At 38.3% G+C, this 26,258-nt stretch overlaps 1 protein-coding gene across 2 annotated transcripts in view; it reads right to left on the bottom strand.

Moving 5' to 3' along the window:
* The window catches only part of EXOC5 (exocyst complex component 5), a 59,092-nt gene extending 32,837 nt beyond the window's left edge, over positions 1 to 26,255 (bottom strand). The window contains exons 1-4 of one of the 2 annotated variants that reach the window (XM_017531066.2): positions 25,967 to 26,255; positions 5,817 to 5,911; positions 4,531 to 4,678; positions 1,643 to 1,837 (exon numbers count right to left, since the gene is read on the bottom strand). In XM_017531066.2, the coding sequence (XP_017386555.1) occupies positions 1,643 to 1,837; positions 4,531 to 4,678; positions 5,817 to 5,911; positions 25,967 to 25,993 (465 nt within the window). In that variant the 5' untranslated portion in view covers positions 25,994 to 26,255. Of the gene's footprint in view, positions 1 to 1,642; positions 1,838 to 4,530; positions 4,679 to 5,816; positions 5,912 to 25,852 lie in introns of both variants that reach the window. The other variant, XM_017531065.2, reaches the window with a different exon arrangement.
* Positions 26,256 to 26,258: the final 3 nt, after the last annotated feature.

Raw genomic sequence — 26,258 nt, 5'->3', positions numbered from 1 at the left:
GGTTTCACCATGCTGCCTGGGCTCGTCTCAAACTCCTAAGCCCAAGCAATCGTCCTGCCTTGGCCTCCTAAAGTGCTGGCATTGCAGGCATGGGCCACCATACCCAGACAAGATTCTAAAAAGGAACAATTAAAAAAACAAAAATGACTAGGGGGCAAGAAGAAAAATAACATGATGTGTTGATATCTTATCCCATTCTAATTCCTCCCACAATCACACATTGGTCTAGCTCTGTGGGTGCTTTTTCCTTTTCTTTCCATTGGAAAGGTGACTGGTACAGAGTCCAGAAATTGAGATAGCTAAGAGTTTATCTAATAATTGGCAATCTAATACCATATGAGTTCTTAAGGATGGCTAAGTGGTAAAACCAGGCCAGAAATGAATCCAACTGCAAAGATATGGAAAAAAATCTAAGTGCCCATCAACCAATGAGCAGATAAAGATAAATACGGTATAGTTATCCTATGGAAAACTACTCAGTCACAAACAGGAACAAAATAATGTCTTTTGCGGCAACACGGATGGAGCTGGAGGCTATTACTCTAAATGAAGTTACTCAGGAATAGAAAGCCAAATACCGTATGTTCTCACTTATAAGCGAGAGCTAAGCTATGAGGACACAAAAACATACAGAGTAATATAATGAACTTTGGGGACTCTAAGTGGGGAAGCTGACAGGGGAATAAGGGATAAAAGACTACATACTGGGTACAGCGTACAATGTTTGGGTGAAAGGTGCACTAAATCTCAGAATTTACCACTGAAGAACTCATCCTTATAACCAAAAAACCACCTATACTCCAAAAACTACTAAATTTTTCAAAAACACCTTTTATTTAGAGGAATTATCAGGACACACATAACTATTTTTCAAAGAACTCTAAAAATTATAAATTCTATAACCCTACAGAGTTCTATTTTTAAAAAATGTGTTGCTTAATTCAAACTTAATGTCAATAATACTTAGCCTTTACATTCCACTATCTGAAATATTCTATGGAGTAATTCTAGAATTCAGAAAGACTGTATTCAATACATGAGTGGACAATGTTGTGATGTACACATACGATCCATAAGAATGTCCATTTTCTTACGCATTTTGATTTTTTTTCCCCTGAGGGGAAGAAAGTGAGCTATATTATCTTCTTTCAAGATTGTAGAGCAACTAATACCATGTACCCGTAGACCAGGAGTAAGTGACTAGTGCCATGAAAAGGATTAACAAACAATTCAGAATTTTTTTCAATTCATCTTGGTCCAAACTGCTTTAATTCCTTATAAGAGATCTTTATTCAAGTAAAAAAAGCAGAAGTTCTGAATTCCTTATTCCTTTACAGAATGGCATCTCAGCTTATCAATGATTTATGTCAGACCACCACACCACCACTGGACTGTAACTATTTAAAGACCACAGAAATTCTGTTATTACTGAAAGACATCTGTGAGATACTTATGAACACAGTTACCACCGCAATTTTAAGCCACAAAAAAATTTCATCAAAAAATGCCAGAACAATAAAACCTTTTAATAAGTCAGCTACTCAGTGATTTGAAGTCTAACTCTGGAAAGTCATTATTGCAGCTCATAATTAGGGCACTGTTATTAATGCTGTGATTGGTTTTATCCTCTGACAGCACTTACCTTTTCAGAATTTATAAAAACATCAGATTTCAATTCTCCATCTAGAAACTCATTAAAGTATTTCATCAATTTCTGAGCCTCCACTGCCCGTTGTCTGGGTGTGTTTACCCCCTCCAACTGGTCTCCAAGGTGACAGACTTTAGTTGCTACATAACTAATGTGCTCATCCAGTTCTTGGAAATGTTGGAAGGCAACCTAGGAAAAATGTGCATAAGCATAAAATATAATCAGTGTGCTCAGTTTGAAAGTAAATACACATCAAAACCAAACCACTAATCTCATTGCTACTAACTAATGATAACAGAAATTATATATGAGATAATCTACAAAATTCATGCTCATTAGGGTGATATGATCTGAAAACCTGTTTGCAAACTATTAAAAATAATCATATTTATCATAAGTATACTTACTAATCAACAAAAAAGCAAACAAAGCTATTTACTCCTCTTCCTGTTTTAACAAAAAATTCAACATCATTTAGCCCCAAATAATGATTCTGAAAACAATTACCTAAGTATCAATAGGATCACCATCTAAAGAGCTCTCTTGCTACTAAACTGAAAAGAATAAAAAATATGTCAGTAGGAGGCCAAGGAAGGCAGATCACTTGAGGTCAGGAGTTCAAGACCAGTCTGGCCAAAATGGTGAAACCCCATCTCTACTAAAAATACAAAAATTAGCTGAGCATGTGTGGAGGTGGGCACCTGTAACCCCAGCTAGTCAGGAGGCTGAGGCAGGAGAAGCACTTGAACTCAGGAAGCAGAGGCTGCACTGACCCAAGATCATGCCACTGCACTCCAACCTGGGCAACAGAGCAAAACTCTGCCTCAAAAAAAAAAGAAAAAAAAAAAAAACATAAAAAAAAAAAAAAAAAAAAAAAAAAGTCAGTAGTAAAATATACCAATTTATTTTAAATATTTACAAAGTGATGTTTACATATAAAGTAAAATAGTTCTTTCTCAGTTTTGAAAACAGAATAGTAGTAATTATACTACTAAGGCAAAAGTATATTTTACTTTCTAGAATATTCTTTCCCTTCTCATGGCGTATACTCATTGGCCTGTGGCATACACAAATTGTGTGCAATGAATGCCTTGTAACTGCCAACAGAAGAATTGCTGATAATTCAGTGTGGGACTTTTGTTCTAACCTTAATTGAGGTGAAGAGCTGTAAACATTTATTGAGGACTTTCTCTGTGCCAGACTAGACACTGTTCTAAGCATATTACATGTAGGTACTTATATAATCCTCTCAACAACATATTTTACAGATTTTTTAAAAAATGAGGCATGAAAAGTTTAAATTGCTTGAGATTACACAGATGATAAGTGGCAGAGCTAAAACTCAAACTCAGGCAGATTGGCTCCAGAGTTTATTAGCTTAACATTATTATTATTATTATTAGCAAGGGAAAACTGCATTAGAAGTACTTGGAACCTGTCACCTTAACTACTTAAGAATGCATTTCTTTTTTTTTTTTTTTTGAGACGGAGTTTCACTCATGTTACCCAGGCTGGAGTGCAATGGCGCCATCTCGGCTCACCGCAACCTCCGCCTCCTGGGTTCAGGCAATTCTCCTGCCTCAGCCTCCTGAGTAGCTGGGATTACAGGCACGCACCACCACGCCCAGCTAATGTTTTGTATTTCTAGTAGAGACGGGGTTTCACCATGTTGACCAGGATGGTCTCGATCTCTTGACCTCGTGATCCACCTGTCTCGGCCTCCCAAAGTGCTGGGATTACAGGCTTGTGCCACCGCGCCCGGCAAGAATGCATTTCTTATCTTAAATTACTGACTTCCTTATTTCTCACAGCCACATACGTTTAAGTGATGGAATCTAAAACACTGAAACTTTAGCAGAAATCAGTTTGCTAATCCCTGAGAGGCGGCAAAGCTAAACAATCTTCCAAACTACACTAAGGCCAAGAACAGTACCTCACACCTGTAATCCTAGCACTTTGGGAGGCCAAGACAGGCAGATAACCTGAGGTCAGGAGTTCAAGACAAGCCTGGCCAACATAGCAAAACCTCTACTGAAAATACAAAGAAATTAGCTGGGTGTGGTAGCATGCACCTGTAGTCCCAGCTACTCAGGAGGCTGAGGCAGGAGAATCACTTGAACTTGGGAGGTGGAGGTTGCAGTAAGCCAAGATTACACCACTGCACTCCAGCCTGGGCAACAGAGTAAAACTCTGTCTCAAAAAAAAACAAAAGGGGGGGGTGGTAATCAAATTCCAGATAAATCCCAGCCTGTAAATGGGATTCAGAGGTTCCAGATTAAGTCTAGAACCTAAGAATGATTAAGAAGTTTGGCCTGCTTAGCCCCAGGACCAATCTAGTGATTTGGTTTTACTCCAAAACAGATGGAGGCAGTTTTTCCTATAGTTACACTTTTCCTACAGTTACACTAGAATTCTCACTGATGCGTATCTCTCATGACTTCTGTGAAACTTCCCAGACCAGGTTTTCCTTAGGGAAAATTTAATCCAGACAATAGCTCATTTCATATTACTTTATGATTAAAGAGAATGCAAATGACTACCTAAATATCCAAGCTAATAGAGTCCCTAAAACTAGAAGTCTACTAAAGTGTCATTCTTGAAAGTTTGCATTGTTAGAGGAGAATCAAGGACCACACTCAACCGGATAAAACTCTATCCTGAGAAAAGAGTACTGTGATCCTAAGCCAATGCTCTGTAGAAAGCGAATGCCAAGAGTACCTGATAACAATTGATTAATATTTCAACCCATGGGACTGAAGCAGTAGAGAGAAATCTTGACAGTTACTATCATCTGACTAGACTTTTTTTAAGAGCTTAAAACTGGAAGGAAATCAAGATATCACAGCATATATAAAATACCCATTTCTTAACAAAATCTTTACCTGATTGCTTTTCTGGAGCTCTTGTACCTTCTTGGCAAATTCCTTGGCTTCTTTCTGACATTGCTGCTCTAGTTTCTCTACTTTCCTTTGAATCCTTTCATCCATTATCTGGAGTTCCTGAATATGATTTACGAATTCTTCTAATAATCTAATAGAGGAAAGTTTGAATATGTGTCAATCTACCTATTATTAATCCTTAGGAACTGATAAGTTCACTTATAATCATAAAGAAGGTCTTAATAAGAAGAGTTCCTAGAGCTTGGAATGATCATGTTAACTTTCTCTATAGCATCTTGTTAGAAATTTCTTCATCAAAAGATAAAGTTGTTCTGTAACTTCATAACTTCCTCATAGTTTTGTTCAGGCCACATTGCTTTCAAGCAAACATGACATTTGAAAATACAGCCAGGCTTTGCCGAGCACGGTGGCTCACGCCTGTAATCTGAGCCCTCTGAGATGCTGAGGTGGGTGGATCACCTGAGGTCGAGAGTTCAACACCAGCCTGACCAACACGGAGAAACCCTGTCTCTACTGAAAATACAAAATTAGCTGGGCATGGTGGCACAAGCCTGTAAACCTAGCTACTCGGAGGCTGTGGCAGGAGAATCACTTGAACCTGGGAGGCGGAGGTTGTGGTAGCTGAGATCACGCCAATGCACTGCAGCCTGGGCAACAAGAGCAAGAGAAAGAAGGGAAAGAAGAAAGATGGGAAAAGAAAGGAAAGAAGGAAGGAATGAAAGGAAAGAAAGAAAAGAAAAGGAAGAAAGAAAATATAGCCAGACTTAATTGACTTTTTGATGAAATAACTCGGAGGTGAATGAAAACCTCACCCAGAATCCCTAGTAAACCCCTAAAATAGAATGACATTTTATAGCCTTTATAAAATAGTCAAGAAGGTAAATGTACCATATAAAAATATACATTCCAGAGTTCAGTGACTTTCTGTTCCCCAATGTACAACTATATTTAAAACAATATATTTAATGTTTTTATTTTAGAAGTATAACCAACCATTTCTAATTTATGACTCGTTAGAAGAAATGTTAAATTCTTATACTCAATAAAATTCCTTCTGCACACCAGTTAAACTGCTTCTTTAAAAGAATGTCAAAGAAAAAACAAAACCTCAAGCTTTTAATGCTCTGTTGTATTATATCTTTTATTGGCCAATTGTTAACTAAAATCCTTGCAGAGGAGTGTTGAAAGCAATCGCAATAGTCATCTCCATTCTAACACTAATGTGTACTAGATTAGATCTAAGGGGAAAAATTATTTTTTCACTTCACCTTTTAGGATCAAAAGCTTCAGGTCCACCTCTAGAGCCTCCTCCTGGGGTTCTCCATACAAGACGTTCAATATATTCATCTGCCACAAAAGGCTCCTAGTTTATGAAATAAATACACTTTAAAAAAGTTTCATATACAAGTACTTAATATTACCTATAAAATTAAAACAGCTTCTACTAGGTACAAACTTAAAATGAAATTAAATTACTATTTAAATACATTTATATTATTAAAATATGCAGGGTTTTTTTTTTTTTTTTTCAATTAAAAAATCTTCTGACAAAGTTTTCTTCTTTTAATTATAATGAGGAAGGCAGGAAAGGATAAACTGAAATTCACACTCTCATCATTGTTAGAAATATCAACAGGTATAATCTTTTGGAGGCCACTGGTAAGTATTAGGTAATATCAACAGTGTTACAAATGCTTGCACACCCTAACAGTAACTCTACTTTTAAAATCTAAGGGAAAAGCATATATGAATGCAAACATTTCTGCAGAATGTTCATTGAGCATTATGTATAATACTAAGAAATTGTTTACATAAATAATATTCACAAAGCCATAACTGACAAATTAGGGTAAACTCACAGGATGAATAACAACATTCCTATTAAAATCATAATCATGTACAAAGTTTAGAAATGAGAACAAAGCCTAACATATAAAAGCTGATGAAAAAAGCAAGATACAAAATCTTATAATTTTCTTAAAAAAAAAAACAACCAAGTTTTTAAAAAGGATATCGAGAAGGTTCAATCAAGAAAATAAAAATTCGAATGTCCACCATCAGCATATAATACATTTTTAGACTAATACACACTAATTTACATACATTTCATACTACCCTCTTTCATGTAAATGGATATCACATATTGCCTCCTACCTAGCATGTAACTTAAACTAGTGATCAGCATTTGCTAGTGATTCCAACTTGAACTTTTATATCTACAAAGTTTTTTCTTAAACTTTTAAAGATATAAAGTACTGACATGTTTAAGAATTAAGTCCTAAGGATGAATTAATATCCTTGCAAAGTAAAAAATTTGGCACCCTGAAATACAACAAACTAATTTAGCAACATATCATCATTTACATAATCAGCCTCTAGTCTGCCTCACTTTTGATGTAACAAGAATTGATGCAAATCTAATAATGTTTAACATACATCTAAAATCGAGAAATATTGAATCAAGATGAATTTATATTTACAGTACTTAGAACTCGAGAAACTAAGCTACTTAAAAATTTTAGAAAATCTGGCCATCACATGAAATGCCCTATATAATGAAATGGTGGTGACAGCTAAAGTTTTTAAGTACATACTAAGTGCCAGGTACTGCCTAGCATTTTACACTTTATCACACTCAATATGTATTATGGTAAGCAATAAGTCTACAAGGTAGGTTCTATTAATACCAATTCATTTTACAGTTGTGAAATTACTTGAGGAAGTAGTCAGCCCTTCCAAAAATCTACAATACTTCCATTAAAAAACTTCATATAGTAATCATGTTCCTTTTCCCTATCATTTTACTGACATACATATTTGTGTAAATTCTTAGTAATCAGTTCTTATGTGTCTTTTCCCAACTGGTCTGCCCAGAAGACTGGCCTTTTTGCAGTGCACCTACTCAGAGGGGGAGTCTTTTCCTAATGCACACAAAAGTGCCTTATGGGGGCAACCATGGTTCAAAGCACATTTAGACTCATGCTAGTACTACTACTTTAGACAGGTGGCTGTACATATATATTTTCTTCAGCCAATAATTTGAGAACCCTGGCTCTGCAGCAGGCACTGTGCCAAGTGTGGCAGGACCAGTGTGACAAAGTCACAATTCCTGCCTACCTTCTTCCTGGGAATGCCTATACACAATAACTCTCCTATGCTATTCCTTCTCACAAAAGGAGCTACAGCCATTTACTTTAATAAGGAAAGGGATACACGCAAATATTTTGAAATCTGTTGGATATAGGGTGCTACGTGGCCCTAAAAGCATCAGGGACCACGTCAGAGAGAGAACATATGGGGGCCAGGTAACAGATTCCTGGCCAAGATCTGGCAGAATCAAACCGATATATCCATGCGCATACCTAGTGGTCATTTCTGCAGTCTACGTATGTTTAACAGTGACAGACACACTTAGTAGCTGATATGACTCCAACATTTGGGTCCTTGGTCTACAGAATAAGAACTACTATAATGAGGAAGCCCAAGTAAAAAATCTCTAAAATTGCCCCTGTCCAGCCAAAATAGTTAATCATGTGGGATGGCAAAAATTAATGCCACCCTTAAGAATCTAAAGTAGGCCGGGCACAGTGGCTCACACCTGTAATCCCAGTACTTTGGGAGGCTCAAGCGGGTGGATCACAAGGTCAAGATATCAAGACCATCCTGGCCAACATGGTGAAACCCCATCTCTACTAAAAATACAAAAATTTGCTGGCCATGGTGGCACGCGCCTGTCGTCCCAACTACTCGGGAGGCTGAGGCAGGAGAATTACTTGAACCCAGGAGGTGGAGATGGCAGTAAGCGAAGATTGCACCACTGCACTCCAGCCTGCTGACAGAGAGACTCCGTTCAGAAAAAAAAAAGAATCTAAAGTAGAGATCTACAATTTTTTTCTTAAAAGACCAGATAGCAAGTATTTTAGGCTTGCAGACCATAGAGTCTCTGTTACATACAGCCATTCAACTCTGCCACTGTGGTACAAATGCAAACATACACAACACATAAATGAGCATGTTTATGTATCAATAAAACAGGATTCTGGGAAGATGGCAGAGTAAATCTGCCTCCCCATCTAGGTAACAACTGCACTGACAGAATCTTTCTGTTTTGGAACTCTGTAGGATAATGAAGGCTTCTATCTTCCCAGGGGTAAGACAAGAAAACATGGTTAACTTTGGTCAATTTCAGCTCTTAGCACTATAGCAGCTACCCAGGTCCCACCCCAGCCCTGTGGCAGAGTGCTGTGCACATATTACTGGAACAACCTGCACACAGCTTTGTAGGAGCCAGCATGGGCAAAAAGGACCCTGTCCTCCAAATATCTGGGATCCCTTCTCTGAGGGCTAATTGCTGCTTCAGCTGCCAGAGGCATAAAGTGGCGGGTGGCCTTTGTTGTTGCACCTTCCCCATTTTTGCAAGCCCCTCTCCTTCTGGATAAAGTGACTGCCAGAGGATTTAAGCCAATGGATCAAAGAAGGAATTACAAGGCAAATTAGAAAATACTTAAGAGATGAATGAAAATAAAAACACAACATACAAAAACATAAGACACAGTGACAGCAGTGCTAAGGAGTAAATTTACAATTAGAAACATTTATATTAAAAAATAAAAATATCTCAAATCAACATAACTTTGAAACTTAAGCTGCTAGAAAAAGAAAAACTTAAGTAACAATAACAAGAAGAAAAACTAAACCTGAAGCTAGCATAAGGAAGGAAATAATAAAGACTGGAGCAGAAATTAACAAATTAGAGAATAGAGAAATAGAAAAAAAAAAAATCAATGAAACCAAAAGTTGGTTTTTAGAAAAGATCAGCAAAATTGAAAAGCCTTTAGCTAAACAGACCAAGAAGAAAGAGAAGACTCAAATTACTAAAATCACAAATGAAAGTGAAGACATTACTACCAATTTTATAGAAACAAAAAGGCTTATAAGACAGCATTATAAACAATTATATGCCAATGAATTTAATAACCTAGATGAAATAGAAAAACTCCTGGAAACATAAAATCTACCTGAAAAAAATTGAAAATAATAAACCTATAACCAGTAAGGGGGCTAAATCAGTAATCAAAAATCTCCAGACAGAGAAAAGCCCTGGAACTGATGGCTTCACTGTTGAATTCTGCTAAACATTTTATAAAACTAATATCAAGCCTTCTCAAACTTTTCCAAAAAAATTTAGAAAGAGGAAACACTTCCTAACTCACTGTATGAGGCCAGCATTACCCTGACATGCCAACGCCATACAAAGACTGTACAAGGAAACTACAGACTAATATCCCTTTATAAACGCTTATGTAGAAATCATCAATGAAATATCAGCAAACCAAATTCAACAGCATTACTAACGTGATTATATACAACCTACAGAACAGGAGAAAATATCTGCAAACCATACATCTGGTAGGGGGTTTATCTAAAGTATATAAGGAACTCAAACAACTCAATAGGAAGAAAACAAATTACCTGATTTTTAAAAATGTACAAAGGGCACGAACAGACATTTCTCAAAAGACATACAAATAGCCAACAAGTATATGAAAAAATGCTCAGCATCATTAATCATCAGGGAAACGCAAATTAAAACCTCAGTAAGGTATCACCTCACACCTATTAGAATGGCTATTATCAAATAGACAAAAGATAAGTGTTCGTAAGAATGTGGAGAAAAGGGAACCCTTGCACACTGTTGATGGGAATGTAAATTAGCATAGCCATCATGAAAAACATTATTGAGGTTCCTGAAAAAATTAAAAATAGAAATACCATAAAGATCCAGCAATCATACTGCCAAATACATATCCAAAGGAAATGAAATCAGTATATCAGAGATATCTGCACCACCATGTTTACTGCAACATTATTCACAATAGCTGAGACACAGAATCAATCTAAGTGTCCATCAATGGATGAATGAATAAAGAAAATAAGGCATATACTCACAACAGAATACTACTCAGCCATTAAAAAGAAGGAAATCTTGTCATTTGAAAAATACGATGAACCAGGAGAACATTATATTAAGTAAAATAAGCCAGGAATAGAAAGACAAATACCACATGATCCCACTCATATGTGGAACTTTAAAATGTTGATCTCATAGGGTAAGAGTAGATTGGTGGTTACCAAAGGCTGGGGAAGGCAAAGTGGGGGGACAGAAGAAGAGAGGCTGGTTAAAAGATACAAATACACTGTTAGGTGAACGAAAAACTGAAAAATCAGTTTGCATTTCTATATACTAACAATGAATAATCTAAAAAATAATGAAATTAGTAAACAATTCCATTTACAATAGCAACAAAAAGAATTAAGTACTTAGGAATAAAATAAGGATTACCAAGGAGGTTAAATACTTGTACAATGCAAACTGTAAAACTTTGAGAGAAATCAAAGAAGACACAAATAAATGGAAGCACATCCTATGTTTACAGACTGGAAGACTTAATGTTGTTACAATGTCAATACTACCCAAAGTGATCTAGAGATTCAACTCAATCCTTGTCAATATCCCAATGCCTTTTTTCGTTTTATTCAAAAATAGATGAGAAACCCCAAAAAGCTCAAAACAATCTTGGAAAATAACTGAGCAGCAGGGCTCACACTTCCTGACTTCAAAACTTACTACAAAGCTACACTGATCCAAACAGTATATGATACTGGCATAAAGACAGACACACAGAACAATGAAAAAGAGTAGAAAGTCTAGGAAAGGTTTTCATGGGTAACCTCTATGAGGTGTCATTACCTATGTTTCCTTTAGTTGCGCATAACCTAATTCTAAGGTTTTGGTATTTTGCAAAAAGGTTTCTATAGCTAAAGCTGAATCCTTACTTTGTGACTTTTTTTTTAATGACAGCTTTGACTTTTAAAAGTGAAACCAAATCTCATTTGGCAGATGTGGCAGCCAAGTGCATCTCTGCAACCATGGCCCCTAGTGCTGCTGGCCTGGCACCCCCAATGCCAAGGGTGGGGTCTCAGGAGTCAGGCAGGGCCAGCACAGGTGTGGAAGGGGGGCAGGTGGGTGAAGGGCACGGAAGGGGTTGTGCTATGAATCATGCTGTATCAGTGAACCAGACCACCCTGATGACACCCACAGTAATGTTGCCAAGGTTGGGACTGGCCAGGGGTGTGTGGATTAGAAGCACTTGGGAATAGCGGCCAGTGGCCCTGGATACCAGCCATGGAGCTGCTGCACAGAGCCTGGTGTCCATAAGCTTCCAGGCCGGAGTTGGAGATTGGGATGAGACCCTGTGGCGCCTTGGCCCTTTGGTGGTCCCTGCCAGGCTCTGACCTGTGCCAGTCAGTCATTGCTGGACTCTGGCCACACACTTTGGTGTTCTCATCTACTTGGAAATGAGCCAGTCTTTTTTGCAAGGTCAGCTGACCAAGAGGATATTTTCCCTCTGTTGTACACCGTTCTTTTGCGTTTTTGTTTTAAAGGTGGGTGGAGGGAGGGCAGGGTCTACATTTGTTGCATGAGTCGATGGGTCAGAACTTTAGTATATGCATGCGTCCTGAGTGACATGTCATTTTGTTCAACATAAGCACCTTGGGAACTAAACTCTTCTAATAGCTACAAAGGCTTCAGTTCTGTATTGATTAAGTTACTGTCAAAGCTTGGGTTTATTTTTGCAGGACTTCATGGCTAAGAATTAGAACATAGCAATGGGGCTCTGCTGTTGGAGTAATGTAAATTGTAATTATAAATAAACACGAAAACCTTTAAAACTTCAAAAAAAAAAAAAAAAAAAAAAAAAAAAAAAAAAAAGAAAGAAAGAAAAGAAAAGAAAAAGAATGAAAGCCTAGAAAAAAACATCCTCACATATTTGGTCAAATAATTTTTGACAAGGGTGCCAAGACCATTCAAGAGAGAAATGGTAGTCTTTTCAGCAAACAATGACGGGAAAACTGGATATTCAAATGCAAAAGCATTCAACAACAAAAACAAGTAATCTGATTCAAAATTCAACAACAAAAACAAGTAATCTGATTCAAAAATAGGCAAAAGACTGAATAGATGTTTCTCCAAAGATATATACATGGTCAATAAGCACATGAAAAGATGCCCAACATTGTCTGGCTGTAGTGGTTCACACCTGTAATCTTAGCATTTTGGGAGGCAGAGGCAGGAGAATCACCTGAACCGAGGAGGCAGAGGTTGCAGTGAGCTAAGATCACTCTATTGCACTCCAGCCTGGGTGACAGAGTGAGTGACTCTGTCTCAAAAGAAAAAAAAAAAAAAAAGATGCCCAACATTACTAATATTTAGGGAAATGCAAATCAAAACTACCATGAGATACCACCTTACACAGGAAATGGCAAATGGCGTAGCTATCAGAGGAGTAAGTAAGATTGTAAGACCAAGGACAAGGATGTTTAGAGTAGAGGCATATGGACAATAATATGGAAAGAACTGTCCTCCCAAAATTCTTATGTTGAAGGCCTAACTCCCAAAGTGATGGTATCTGGAAATGGGACCTTTGGGAGATAATCAGTGTTAGATGAGGTCATGAGGTAAAGGCCCACATGATGGGACTTATGTTCTTACAGGAAAAAGCAATCTCTTTCTGCACACACAAAGAAGAGATTACGTCAGCACAAAGTGAGATGGTGGTGCCTACGATCTAAGAGAAGAGGCCTCAGCATGACAACTACCTTTCTGGCACCTTGATCTCGGACTTCTCAGCCCCCAGAACACTGACAAATAAATTTCTATTGTTGAAGCCATCCAGTCCATGGCATTTTGTTATGGAAGCCTGAGCTGACTAAGACAGACAGATATACGCGATTGGGTGCAAAGTATGAAAATCTTTGTATAACATGTTAGCACCAGAGAACATGTACCATGAAAGAGGAACTAAGCAACCAAGTAGAAAAAAATAACTTTGCTTGGCATTATCACATTGAGCACATGAACAAAGCAGACATACAGACAGAAGATGGCCCCAACTGCAAGGGGTCCTTCTTCCTAAAGCTGATCCAGCTACTGTGAAACCAAATATCTAGCTTAACAGTGACAGAGACCAGCTCTAAGCCCCTAAAATAGCCCCATTCAAGACTAACCACATGATTGGCAAGTTGACTACACTGGGTCCTTTCTACACAAGAAGAAAGAATATTTTACTTTGATAACGAGAAACATTTGAGTTGGGTTTGCCTCCTCTGGCACAGGACTCCACATATCACATCAGACCAAAAGACCCAGGTACCCAGTTTACAGCAAAGGAGGTAATCACGGGATTCACTGGTCATATCATAAACCACACCAAACAGAGGTAGGCAGACTAAAAGAGCACTGCAACGGCCTGATGAAGAAACAGCTGAAGCACCAGTTCAGAGGGGTACTCTATTAAGATGAAGCACTATCCTCCAAGATGCAGCATATATTCTGAATTTAAAAATATGACGTTGTGACTCCCATAGGAAAAACAGCAGTCTGGCAACAAAGGGTAAAAGCAGGAAGTGGGTTAACTTATCATGACTCCCAATTTGTGCTTGGGATCCCTGTGACTCTAGGTTCTTCAGGATTAGAATTCTTGGTCCCCAAAGAAGGAACACTTTTAGCCTATGAACACAGAGTGTCATTAAACTGTAACTATAAATACTGGTTTGTCATACTGGCTCCTTATATCCAGGGAATAAAGGAAAAGATGAGTGATCACCTTTGGCCAGGGCAATCAACCATGATGATTAGGATGAGACAGGGCTGCTAATACCCAATGGGGGCAGAGAACAGTATGTTTGGCACACAGATGATCCTCTTGGGGATCTCTTAACACTCCCTCAACCAATTCTGAAAATGTATGGACAAGCATTACAACCCTGGCCTAAAAACAGTATTGTAACCAGTTAAGACATCAAGAACATCAAAGGTACTGGCTGAAGGTAAGGCGAAGTTAGAATCCATAGCAGAGGTGTGGGACAGCGAATATCAGTTGCAACTCTGAGACCAGCTGTAGCAGTGGGGGCCACAGTTCATCTCACTAGCCTTCTTCTAATTTTCCTCCAGGATAAGATCCGATCAGAATGTTACAAGAGCTGCTCCCCAAATGGATATGAAGAAGTGAAGTCTAGTAGTTGAACAAGGGTGGTCTGTGGTGAACACAATGATGTGTTACCCAGATTGCCCTTCAAGAAGCGACTTGCCCTAACTGCTAATAGTGCTGTCAACAAAAAGCCTTTACAGGCAGTATTTTCAGGGACCTCGCCAGATGCAAAGAGCCTCTTCACCAAATGTCATGCCTTTCCCAATGTAGTCCATATCCAATGGCTGATTAAGATGGGAATATAAGGGTCAGACCACTTTGGCCCAAAGCAAGATAACTCTGACAGGTCATTTTAGTTTCAGACCTCCCCACAGGAGCCATCAACACTGCCATTGGACCAATACTGTAACTCTACTTCTCCACGTGCCCAATCTTGCATCCTTGCTCTGCCTCCTCATAAATGTTTATCCATGGTTACTTCCTAATAAATATTCTGCACACTAAACTATCTCAAAGACTGCTTCCCAAAATACCCAACCTGCAACACCTTAGTAGTCCAGTCAACAGATGGCAGTGACTCAGATGAAAGTTGCAGTGGCCAAGGTGCTGAGAAACAGTCAGGTTCAAGAGGTTTTAAGGCATGCATTCATATAAGTTGCTGATAGACTGGATATGTTAAGAAAAAAAAGAAATCAAAGATTACTCATAGAGGTAGAGGTTTGCAGCTATAACAACTTTGTGAATGGGGGTGCTAATTACTGAGATGAGGAAGATCAGTGAAGGAGATGGATGAGGGAGCAGTGAAACAAGAGTTTCGTTCCACATATGTTATACTGTAGACGCCTATTCGATATATAAGAAAAACACAGAGCATGTAGATGGGAAAAGAAGTCTGTACTACACAGAAGAAGCTGGAGCTTGATAAAATTTGAATCATCAACATATAGATGGTTACCTAAGGACTGGATGAGATCATCTAGGAGGAAGAAAGCCGTAAACATTTGGAGAGGAGAAAAACAATCCAACAAAGGAAAGCAGGAGGTACCAAAGAAAATTAGAGGTCCAGTGTCCTGGAAGCAAAGTGCATGTTATCCTCAGAGAAAAATGATCACAAGGGTTTAAGAGAAATCAGCAATTGATCCCTAAGGGATGGAAGTTCTAAAAAAGCAAAAAAAAAATTTTTTTTTAATTCTCCTTATAAAAGCAAATAAATCCTAATGCCTTGCTTTCTAATACTTTACCTTGCTGCAAAGGGGCTTATGAGAAAAAGATAGCCAAATTAACACATCCTAAGACATCCAAATGACCAAATCCTCCAAGAGACTGCTCAAACAATTCCCTGTAATACAAATACCTGTAAACAATTTTTAAATCCTTTAAAATTTTATAAGCCTGACAAAGGTATAGCTTCACTTTGTTTTACTACAGTAATCAAAAGCAAAAATTACCAAGCCAAAACAAAATCTAAGAACTATGCACTAAGATACTATCATATTAAATTTAGCTTTACATAATTGGTTGTTATATTGCTCCATTAAACTGATTTTATATGCTTTACAAATGTTACCAATTGTAAGATTAAAATATGGTGTTTGTCACTGTGGAAGACAATGTGGTGATTCCTCAAGGACCTAGAACAAGGAATACCATTTGACCCAGCAATCCCATATAACCCAAAGGATTATAAATCATTCTACCATAAAGACACATCCACACATATGTTTACTGCAGCACTGTTCACAATAGCAAAGACCTGGAACTAACCCAAATGTCCGTCAATGATAGAATGGATAAAGAAAATGTGGCACATATACATCATGGAATACTATGCAGCCATAAAAAAGGGCAAGTTCATGTCCTTTATAGGAATATGGATGAAGCTGGAAACCATCATTCTCAGCAAACTAACACAGGAACAGAAAACCAAACACCGCATGTTGTCACTCATAAATGGGAGTTGAACAATGAGACACATGGACACAAGGAGGGCGAACATTACAGACCATGACCTGTCGGAAGATAAGGGGCTAGGAGAGGGATAGCATTAGGAGAAATACCTAATGTAGATGACAGGTTGATGGGTGCAGCAAACCACCATGGCACATGTATACCTATGTAACAAACCTGCATGATCTGCACATGTATCTCAGAAATTTAAGTATTTTGTTAAATGGTGTTTGTGGTCATTTCTACTGAAAAATCCCTTGGATGTCAATCCTTGGTCATTAATAAATCCCTAATTTAAACAATGTTGCTTCCTTGACAAAAATCCAACTTTTATATTTTCTTCTATCTCCATTCCCAAAAGTAGATCCAATAGATTGTGTTGGAACCACCCACAAACTCAAAGAAACTAGAATATTTTCCCCATCCTAGGTAAAAAAAAATAAGTCTCAGGTCATTTCAGAGAGATATTTCTGTATCCTGTTAAACCAACTAACCCATCAGTTCAAAAATACCTCCTATCATATATTTTCCTTAAATTTATTATGGATCACTGTCTAACAAATCATTAAAACACTACCTCCTTTTAGTCAAACTTCCCTATATAATTGCTACTATACTATCAAATTCACACAGTTTTTTTTTTGAGACAGCATCTCACTCTATTACCCAGTCTGCAATGCAGTGGTACAATCTCGGCTCACTACAAACTCCACCTCCTGGGTTCAAGCATTTCTCATGTCTCAGCCTCTTGAATAGCTGGGATTACAAGTGTGCACCACCACGCCCAGCAAATTTTTGTACTTTTAGTAGAGACGGGGTTTTGCCATGTTGGCCAGACTGGTCTCTAATTGCTGGCCTCAATTGATCTGCCCACTTCAGTCTCTGAAAGTGCTCAGCTTACAGGTGTGAGCCACCACAGGCAGCCAAGTTCACACTCTTATGCCTACCCTTTAGGGTTCTTAACTTATACCACCCACCCAAATTGCTCTGTACCTCAAAACGAATAGCCACACTTCTATCAGACTATTCCAGTCTTCTTTTCAAGCCCACGCTACTCCTGCTTCCTAACCTGTGGCCAGGTAACTCACCCCACCAAGTATGCCCTTTCTCCTCCAACAATTCAAACACTGCTAAACCATTACTCAAAACCTGGCTTCATTCCCATTTCTTCTTTGAAGGGTTCCTTCCCTATATGGTCTCCACTGCTTTCTCCACTCTTAAACCCCTATGAAGCTTAAAAGTTCAAATCCCAACAAAGAATATTAGTAATTGTCATTTTGTCATTTATTGACATAATCATTTTCATAAGTTTCACTCTTTTCTCTATACTTAAATTGAAAGCAAGGGGAGCTGTGTCATACATTTCTCTTGCTTTTCAGCTGTAGTCAATAAAACAATGCTGGGCACACCAAAACACTAGTTAGTTGGGGGCCATGGCTGGAACCACTGCAGCAGGTCTTGAAAGACATGCCCCTGAACCATATATCCAAAACCAGAAAGGCAAAACCACCACTCCATAACCCAGAAATAAAGAATAGGCATTACATGCTACTATCAATCCAAGATTCTAACAGAAACTAAATATGAGCCTAATACAATTCTGGCACAACAAAGAACTAAAATAATTTTACATTTGGCCTCTACTTTCTAACCCCATTTTCTTTGATTTTCGATGAGATTCTTTACATGTTTTCTGCATATTAACAAATAAATTATATTTATTGACTACCGATTTTTTAAAAAGCACCACACAATGTTTTGTCTCAGGCTAGCAAAATGGATTTCAAAAATAGCAAGAAAAGGTAGAAAAATAACACACACTAAGACACAAATATAAGACAAATTTTGAAACAGTACGTCTGAAAACTACTTGTGACACTACAAGATAAATAATTTTACCTTTTAAAATTAAAGTCAATTTTAACATCCAATCTTGAAGCCCTGTAAACTATGAAATTAGCCAATTAATTATGTTATCAGAATTGTTTTGAAGACTATCTAAATGATGGTAGTTTAGACTCTTACAAAATATTTTAGATTCTCTTAAGCAAAATATTTTTCCAGGCTAGTCTATATCTTATTTTGAACAATAAAGTAATATATCTGATGTCTATGTCCAAAAGGGAGAGGTAATAAAATGTTACAATTCCTTTTATACTAGTCTCAACAGAATCATATAACTAGGTTTAAAATTTGTAGTGCAAGAATGTTTAAATATCATCATAGCCCAGCTCTTTCACCTCATTTTTACATATAAGGAAACTGAGGAAATGAAATTTTAGTCTTATAAAATACTAAACCAGTATTCTAACCCAGAGACTTTTCCCACTCTATTATAATGCCTTTAACATTATATAGACTGTGTAAATTATTACTTAAAATATTTAATAAAATCTGCCATTAGCATTTAAAATAAAATTAAGTATATTTACAAAATTACACATTAAATATTTTTACAGGCATTTAATAAATACTTTTGAGATGAAATTAAACAAGAGAAGCAAGGAAACATTTGCTTCTTTGGTTTATTATATCCCGAATAAGCAAAGATATATATATAAACAACTATATTCTCTTATTTTCATATTTCAGCTTCAAGGAAATAGCATCAGAAAAGTTTGTGAAGTTTTAAATATATATATATAAACTATTAACAATCAAACTTTTAAATCATATATCAGTCAACTAGAACTTTCATTTAACTTGTAAGTTTTATATTTGCAGGGTGTTACATTAAATTGCAATCGACTTTTAAAAGAATAAGGCAATCACTCTTTCAAATCTCTCTCATACACCCCTCAACTATCTAATTTCCTGAGAACAACAGGAATTCAGGATCTTAGATTAATTACACACGTGCATTCTATAATACTGTCCTAAATTTAATTACTTGCTTATTCCAAGAGTTCACTTCCAAGTTGGTTTGGCTGGAGACCTCCAAAGCATAAAATACTTAAATGGAATTCTATTATTCCTAAGCATCAACCTCCACCTCTATCACTCTCTCCACTAAGACCAGAATAAGGTTATTAGGTATTGGTGTAAATAAGAAATTAATCAGCCTCCGGTCCAGTTATCTATTGCTGCCTAACAACCACTCGAATAGTTAGCAGCCTATAATAGCAATAATCATATTGCTCACAAATCTGTGATTTGGGAAGGGCTCAGCAGGGAAATGTGGTCTCTGCTCCAGGTGAAATCAACGGCGGCTGCTCAACTTGGCTAGAAGATACTCTTCCAAGACGGCAAGCTGATGTTTACTGCTGGCTGGGAGTTCAGCCAGAGCCAAGGTGAAGGGCCTTGGTTCTTTCAAAGGGCTGCTTGGGCTTTCTCTTGGTATAGCTGCTCGAGTCCAAGAGGTTAGGTCATCAAAGGTGATCCATCTGGCCCTCTATGGGGCCTGCCTTTGTAAATCACTATAAGCATCACTTCTACTGTAGTCATAGACCTGTACAGATTCAAGAAGTGAGCATAGACCCTACTTCCCTATGGGAGGGACATAAACATCACAATGTAGAATGGCAGATCTTGGAGCCATTCTGAAAAATATAACCTTCCACAGCCCCTTTTTGTAACCCTCTCCTACCTCTTCGATCAATTACTCTGAGTCAGCTTAGACTGAGAAGACTGAAGGCTTTCCCTCCCTAATAGAGCTTCAATCTAGCTCTCATGTAAATCCACCTAAATTGAAAGAGGCTGCCACTTAATTTTTCAAAATGGATACTCCTCTTTTAATGGTATTCTCCTAAGCAATTTAAATTTCTCAACCCAATTCAGTAATCAAAATAAACTTCTGAAGTAGATATTATTATTTTTCCCATTTTACAGATGAGAAAACTGAGGCACAAAGAGGTGGGTAACTTGCCTGAGATCACACAACTAGTAAGGGACAGAGCTGATAGATGTCATCCACCTCCCAGCTAAATTACCACCCATATAAAATGATACTTCCCAAACTGTTATCTCTAACTGTGATCTCTTTTTGAGTTACTAACTCACATTTCCATTTGCCTTGTGGACTTCTTTACCAGAATGTCTTGCTAAAAACTCAAAGTGTAAATATGTACATATTTTTAATGAACGTGTTATTTCTTCCCCCTGAAAGGGTCCTTCTAATTTTCTCTGTCACAGTTAATGAATCACCAACTACTTCCTTTCCAAAGTTCACAAATTTGGAATTTTAACTGCTCAGTAATCAAATTCCTTTGATTCTTTCTCTGAAATGTCTTTTCAAATTTCTTCTCTGCCTCCATTGAATTAGGTTAGACTTTCACCTGCCTAATCAGTCAATAGATAATTTTGGAACACTACCAAATGACAAGAACTGCCATTATCAAATGACAGAAACTATGTCAGGTTGCCCATGATCCCTATTTTCCCAGCTAACAATGTCTTCCCCATCGAAGGCCATTCTTCACACTAACATTAAAATTGTTTGTCTCACCAACCCCTACCCAAAAAAAGTAAGGTCAGCAGCCCTCTTGCATGATGTATAAAACGCCTTCTTAAAACTTCCCCCCAGGCTTGGCACAGTGGCTCAAGCCTATAATCCTAACACCTTGGGAGGACCGAGGTGGAAGGATCACTTGTGTCCTGGAGTTTGAGAATAGCCTGGGCAATATAGTGACATTCTGTCCCTATAAAAAATAAAATATTAGCTAAGCATGGTGGCACATGCCTGTAGTCCCAGCTACTCAGGAGGCTGAGGTGGGAAGATCGCCTGAGCCCGGGAGGTCGACACTGCAGTAAGCTGTGATTATACTACTGCACTCCAGCCTGGGTGACAGAGTAAGACCTTGCCTCAAAAAACAGAAAAACTGATGGTCTCAATGCCTTGCCACTACTCCTATTCTTAAAACATGCACATTCACATCCTAACTGTTCTCAACTGCCTCACCTTACAACAAACTGGAGTCATCTTGTGTCCCTGCCTTGGAATACCCATCTCCTTAAGTTTCTAGTCATACATGAACATCCAATTTCTATATGCCATTATTAAATTAAACCTTTCCTAATAATACCTGGAAAAGATTCTGTACGCCCACTGTATTAATGTATTAATATGTCCATCTCCCTCAACCAGATGTTTCATTCACCATCTTTTAACTCTAGTACCTGGAATGATGTCTGGCCTAGACATTCATTCAATGTTTGCAGAATGAATACATTTTATCATATACAAGATATTACAATTGGTAGCCAAGTTCTATAAACACTTACTTAACAACAAATATGGTTAAAATAAATAGCATTTCAGCACCCTGACAGTAATGGGGTGCTCCTTACTTGTATATCTCATGTTCAATAGTATATACCTGGCTAGCTAATTGAACAAGAGACATCGTTTTCAACAAGTCTGTTTAAATAGCTTTGATAATTTAGTTTGAAGAACTGAGACAAATAAATGTGGGAAAATGCATTCTTCAATCTTCACACTTTAATTTGGAAGTCAAACAACCATTGCTATCATAGCAAAATTACCTGACCCCAAGCACTATTATCAAAGAACCTATAGTTACAGAAAGAAAAAATATGAATTTTTAATCCTGACATTTAGGACATCCACAATTAAACCCCAATTTACCTTACATGCCATTCTTCCTCTTTATATGCGCTATACTCCAGCCAAAATGAACACTCCCCTTATCTCCAGGGCCTACACCCTCCCTTTGTCTTGGCTTTTATTGTCTGCTTTACTGAAAAGCCCCTCCACCTAGTTCCACAAACTCAAATCTAACTTATCCTCTGCAGATAATTCAAATGACACCTTCTGATCCTTTCCTTCTTCTAGAGGTAATCCTCCCATCCTCTCAATACCTATGGCACTTTATCCAGACCTCTCTGAAACCATTTATAACTTTATTTTTAGAGTAAGGAATCAAATATCTAGCTACCTTCTCTCCCTCTATTTGATAATAAGGGCAGGTTCTATACATAATATTTTCCAAATTCACAAAATTATGTTAACAGGCAGTAAAAAATAAAAGTCTCTAAAAAAAAGAAAGAAAACAGTCTCATTGTGAAAAAAGTTTGGAAAATGGACTTCTCAGAATCTTTAACCTATTAAGGTACACTATAAATCTCCAATGAAACAGACTATGCTCATTTCCATAACTAATTTGGTCACTGAACCCTTTTTAGTTTCTGCAGCACATCTCGTAGGATTAATATTTCTATGACATGCCCTTTGAGACATGCAGCCTCATTAATTTCAGAACCTTATCTTGAACTTAATAGGTACTCAACAAATATTTGTAGAATGAACGAATAATTAACCCTAGTTACTAACTAGGAACTCTCCCATAATGGTCGCCTACACAGAGAAAAGGGAAGAATCATGGGGGAAAAAATAAGCAAATGAGAAAAGAAGGTCCTCAGTAGTATAAGAAAAGGAGAGGAATATTTGCAACAACATAAAAAGAACTGGTGGGGCATGGTGGCTCACGCCTGTAATTCCAGCACCTTGGGAGGCCAAGGTGGGTAGGCTGCTTGAGCCCAGGACATCAAGACCAGCCTGGGCAACATGGTAAAACCCTGTTTCTGCAAAAAGTTTTTAAAAATTAGCTGGGTGTGCTGGCAGACACCTGTAGTCTCAGCTACTCTGGGGGCTAAAGTGGGAGGATGGATTATGCCTGGAGGGTAGAGGCTGCAGTAAGCAGTGATCACACAACTGTACTCCAGCCTGCGCAACTGAGACCCAGTCTCAAAAACAAAGAAAAGAGAAAAAGATTTAAAATTTCTGAGTCCAGCCACTTTGTATATGTAGAAGATAAAATTTATCCACACCACATAAGGATCCCTATTTAGAATGTCCATCCTGAGATTTAAAAACACTGTAGATGGATCTTTTCAGAAAGATCTGTCAACAAAGGTTGAAACTAAGAAGGTATTCCGAGAAACTTCCAGGATATACACAACTACAATAGCCAAATCATCTATTACTAAATCATTTCAGTCAACTGAGAAAACATTACAGTTTAGGTTGTTTTTGTTAAGAGTCATGGGACCAACAAGATTTTAAAAGAAGTAAGAGTTACACAATTAAATTTCATGGATTCAAAAGCTTTATTTTGTTTTCATTTAACTTAACATGAAAAATGAAAGCACAATTCTATTTAGTAGTGCATGAAAATCAGGATGCATAAAAACCAAATATCCTTGACTACACCCTGCCTTCTGTTTCCCACAGCTCTCCAGCCTTGACTAAGAAAGGCAAGCAGGAGAAAAAGATACTTCCTGTGACTTGTACTACAACCTAGATGCTATGGCGGGAAACTGAGCAGTGATAGGATTTTTTCCTCCTCCTCCCTCCAAAGCAAAGAGATCAACTTTTCACTTGGGGCTGAAAACTTACACAAGAGTAGAGTAGACTGGAGGCCTGGATTCATAGCCCTATCAGAAAAGATAGATGCACTTCTTAATTATAAGTATTAAAACTTAATTGTAACAATTACGCTTTTAATTTTGATGAAGCAACAGGCTATATACAGTCAGGAAAAAAAAATCACATAAGTTTTAAGATCTATAAATATGTTTAAATTTGTTCTAAAAATCCTCTGGCCTAAGGGTAGTCTAAGGACTACTGTATCTATCATCACTGAATCTTTCTGGCTACCATGTAACTGGAGTCTCACTAAATTATGTTCAATCCTAATCTGGTTTCACTACTTAACCTAATGACAGGACCCCAGAAAGCTAAAATATGTATTTCCCCATCTCCTTCCCTTCCCCTGGCGGGGGGGGGCGCCTGGGAATCAAACACATTTCCAAATAAGTTACTGAAATAATGTAAAACATTTAAGTAAAAATATACATAAGATGGTCCAAGGCACAACTGAAATTGTCAAGCAGGCTAAACTCAAAGGATAATGTCTTTCTTATGAACTGTATGACAACACATATGATAGTTTTCTGGTAAGAGCTGGCTTGTCAGCAAATGTATTAATTAAAGATCTCAAACAACTTCATCGTTTTCTCCCTTTATAAGATGTGAAAAATAAAACAAGGAACCACAGCACTACTTAGTACTCTGCCCAGGGACTCAGTAAAAGTTCTTAGCAGGAAAAATGTCTCCTCGTTCTTGTGTCAATGAACAGATGACACAATTTTGGAATTACAAAAATTAATGCAGCACATCTCTCAACATTTATCTGAGAAAGTACAGTATGTCTTAAGTCTTTCTTGTAATTACAATCCTTCATTCACAAATTACTGTCTTATTACAACTTATTATAACAATAACATATAAGTTACTCCTCTCAAAAAAAGTGTTATCTATCCAGAAGATGACTGACATGCAAAATATAGTAACAATAACCAATGTAAAGTTTCATTTGTTAATGAAACTGTGGCATTCAAATTGTAAGCCACAAAAACTGCTGAATCTTAGGCAGAAAAAGGATACCGTTTTCATTTATTGCAGATTACAGTCTTAATTATTACACTTTTGTTACTCAATGTGAAACTCAAGCACACACAAAAAAGGGGTCTTTCCTTTTTTATCTGTTTTCACTTCTTTCACACAAGGAGATGCTTTATAGGTTTCATTGTCTGGTAGTCCAATTAGAGTTTTCCTATTCTATTATCTCAAACTTTTATCACCGCTTCTTACAGCGGACTTCACGAAATTAAATTTTAAGGTTTACATACCGAAAACGCTCAAGGAAAGACATTAGTACTTTCACTATTAAGTGTTAAGGATTCTCTAGCTTGCAGTTAGGTGATTTTACAATACACGTAAATGCATATAATACAATTAACGTGTATTATGTATAGGAAACGTTAGTTTTAGTGTTCATTTTGGTTTTATTTTGTAATACACGTAATTGCCTTGAGTTTATTACATGAAATAAAGTGTTCACTTGAATTTTGCCTTCCTTCAGTCGAAAGAGGTAAGTAGTCCTATTGTCCAAAAAAAAAAAAAAAAAAAAAAGTCCCAGCCTTTTCAAATGCCAGGTTAAACTGGCAGGCATATGAATGCCACTTGCAACCTTACTAATGTAATAATTATTCAAAACGAGAAGCCCCCAAGAGTCCCTATCTCAAGTGGCTTCCTCCTATTATTGCCGCGAGGATCCCAGCGACAAGACAAGGCTCGCCCAGCCTGAGGCTCCTGGCTCTCTTTCCTCGTCCTGAGTCAGCCCTTCCCACTCCTCATCCCGAGTAGACATCTTCCAACGCCCGAACCTTCCAGACTTCCCCTCTTGCCCCCGCAGACAAAACCAACCTTCCTCGCTTCGGACGCCCGGCTTCGCCTCTCTGCCGCACGGCCGCCCAGCCCACCTCGGCCCCAAGCCACCCCTCCCCCATTTCACGCTCCGCCCGTGCTGACTCGGATCCGCCACCCCAACCCCTCAGTTTCGCACCTCTCTCCCGAGGGCTCCTCCAGGGCAGCCAGCGAACGCCCGCTCCTCGGCCCGCCCACCCAGCTGCCTGCAAACCCCGGGCCTGCCACTCCCTGAAGAGCCGCCGGGGCCCACCTCGAAGAGCTCGGCCGTGGTAGCCATCCCGGCCGGCTGAGAGGCTCGCCCGGCACTGGATGCCGTTTCCGCTTCACATGCTGCGCCTCAGAGGCGCGGTGCACAGGTCTCCGTTCGGCTCCCCAGCTCCAGCTCCAGCTCCAGGCCGCCGCGGCCTCCCCGACTCCCCACAGATCCCAGGCGGGCCGGGAGAGCGGCCATGAAGCGAATCCGCAGACGCCTGTCAGCTGCCTCCCGGCGCCGCCCGCGCTGCTCCCATTGTCACCGCCTCATACGCCGGAAGTGGAACTGC

Source organism: Cebus imitator, unplaced genomic scaffold (genome assembly GCF_001604975.1).
Source record: "Cebus imitator isolate Cc_AM_T3 unplaced genomic scaffold, Cebus_imitator-1.0 Scaffold70, whole genome shotgun sequence".
Taxonomy (NCBI): domain Eukaryota; kingdom Metazoa; phylum Chordata; class Mammalia; order Primates; family Cebidae; genus Cebus; species Cebus imitator.
This window is presented reverse-complemented; position numbering and strand designations above follow the sequence as displayed.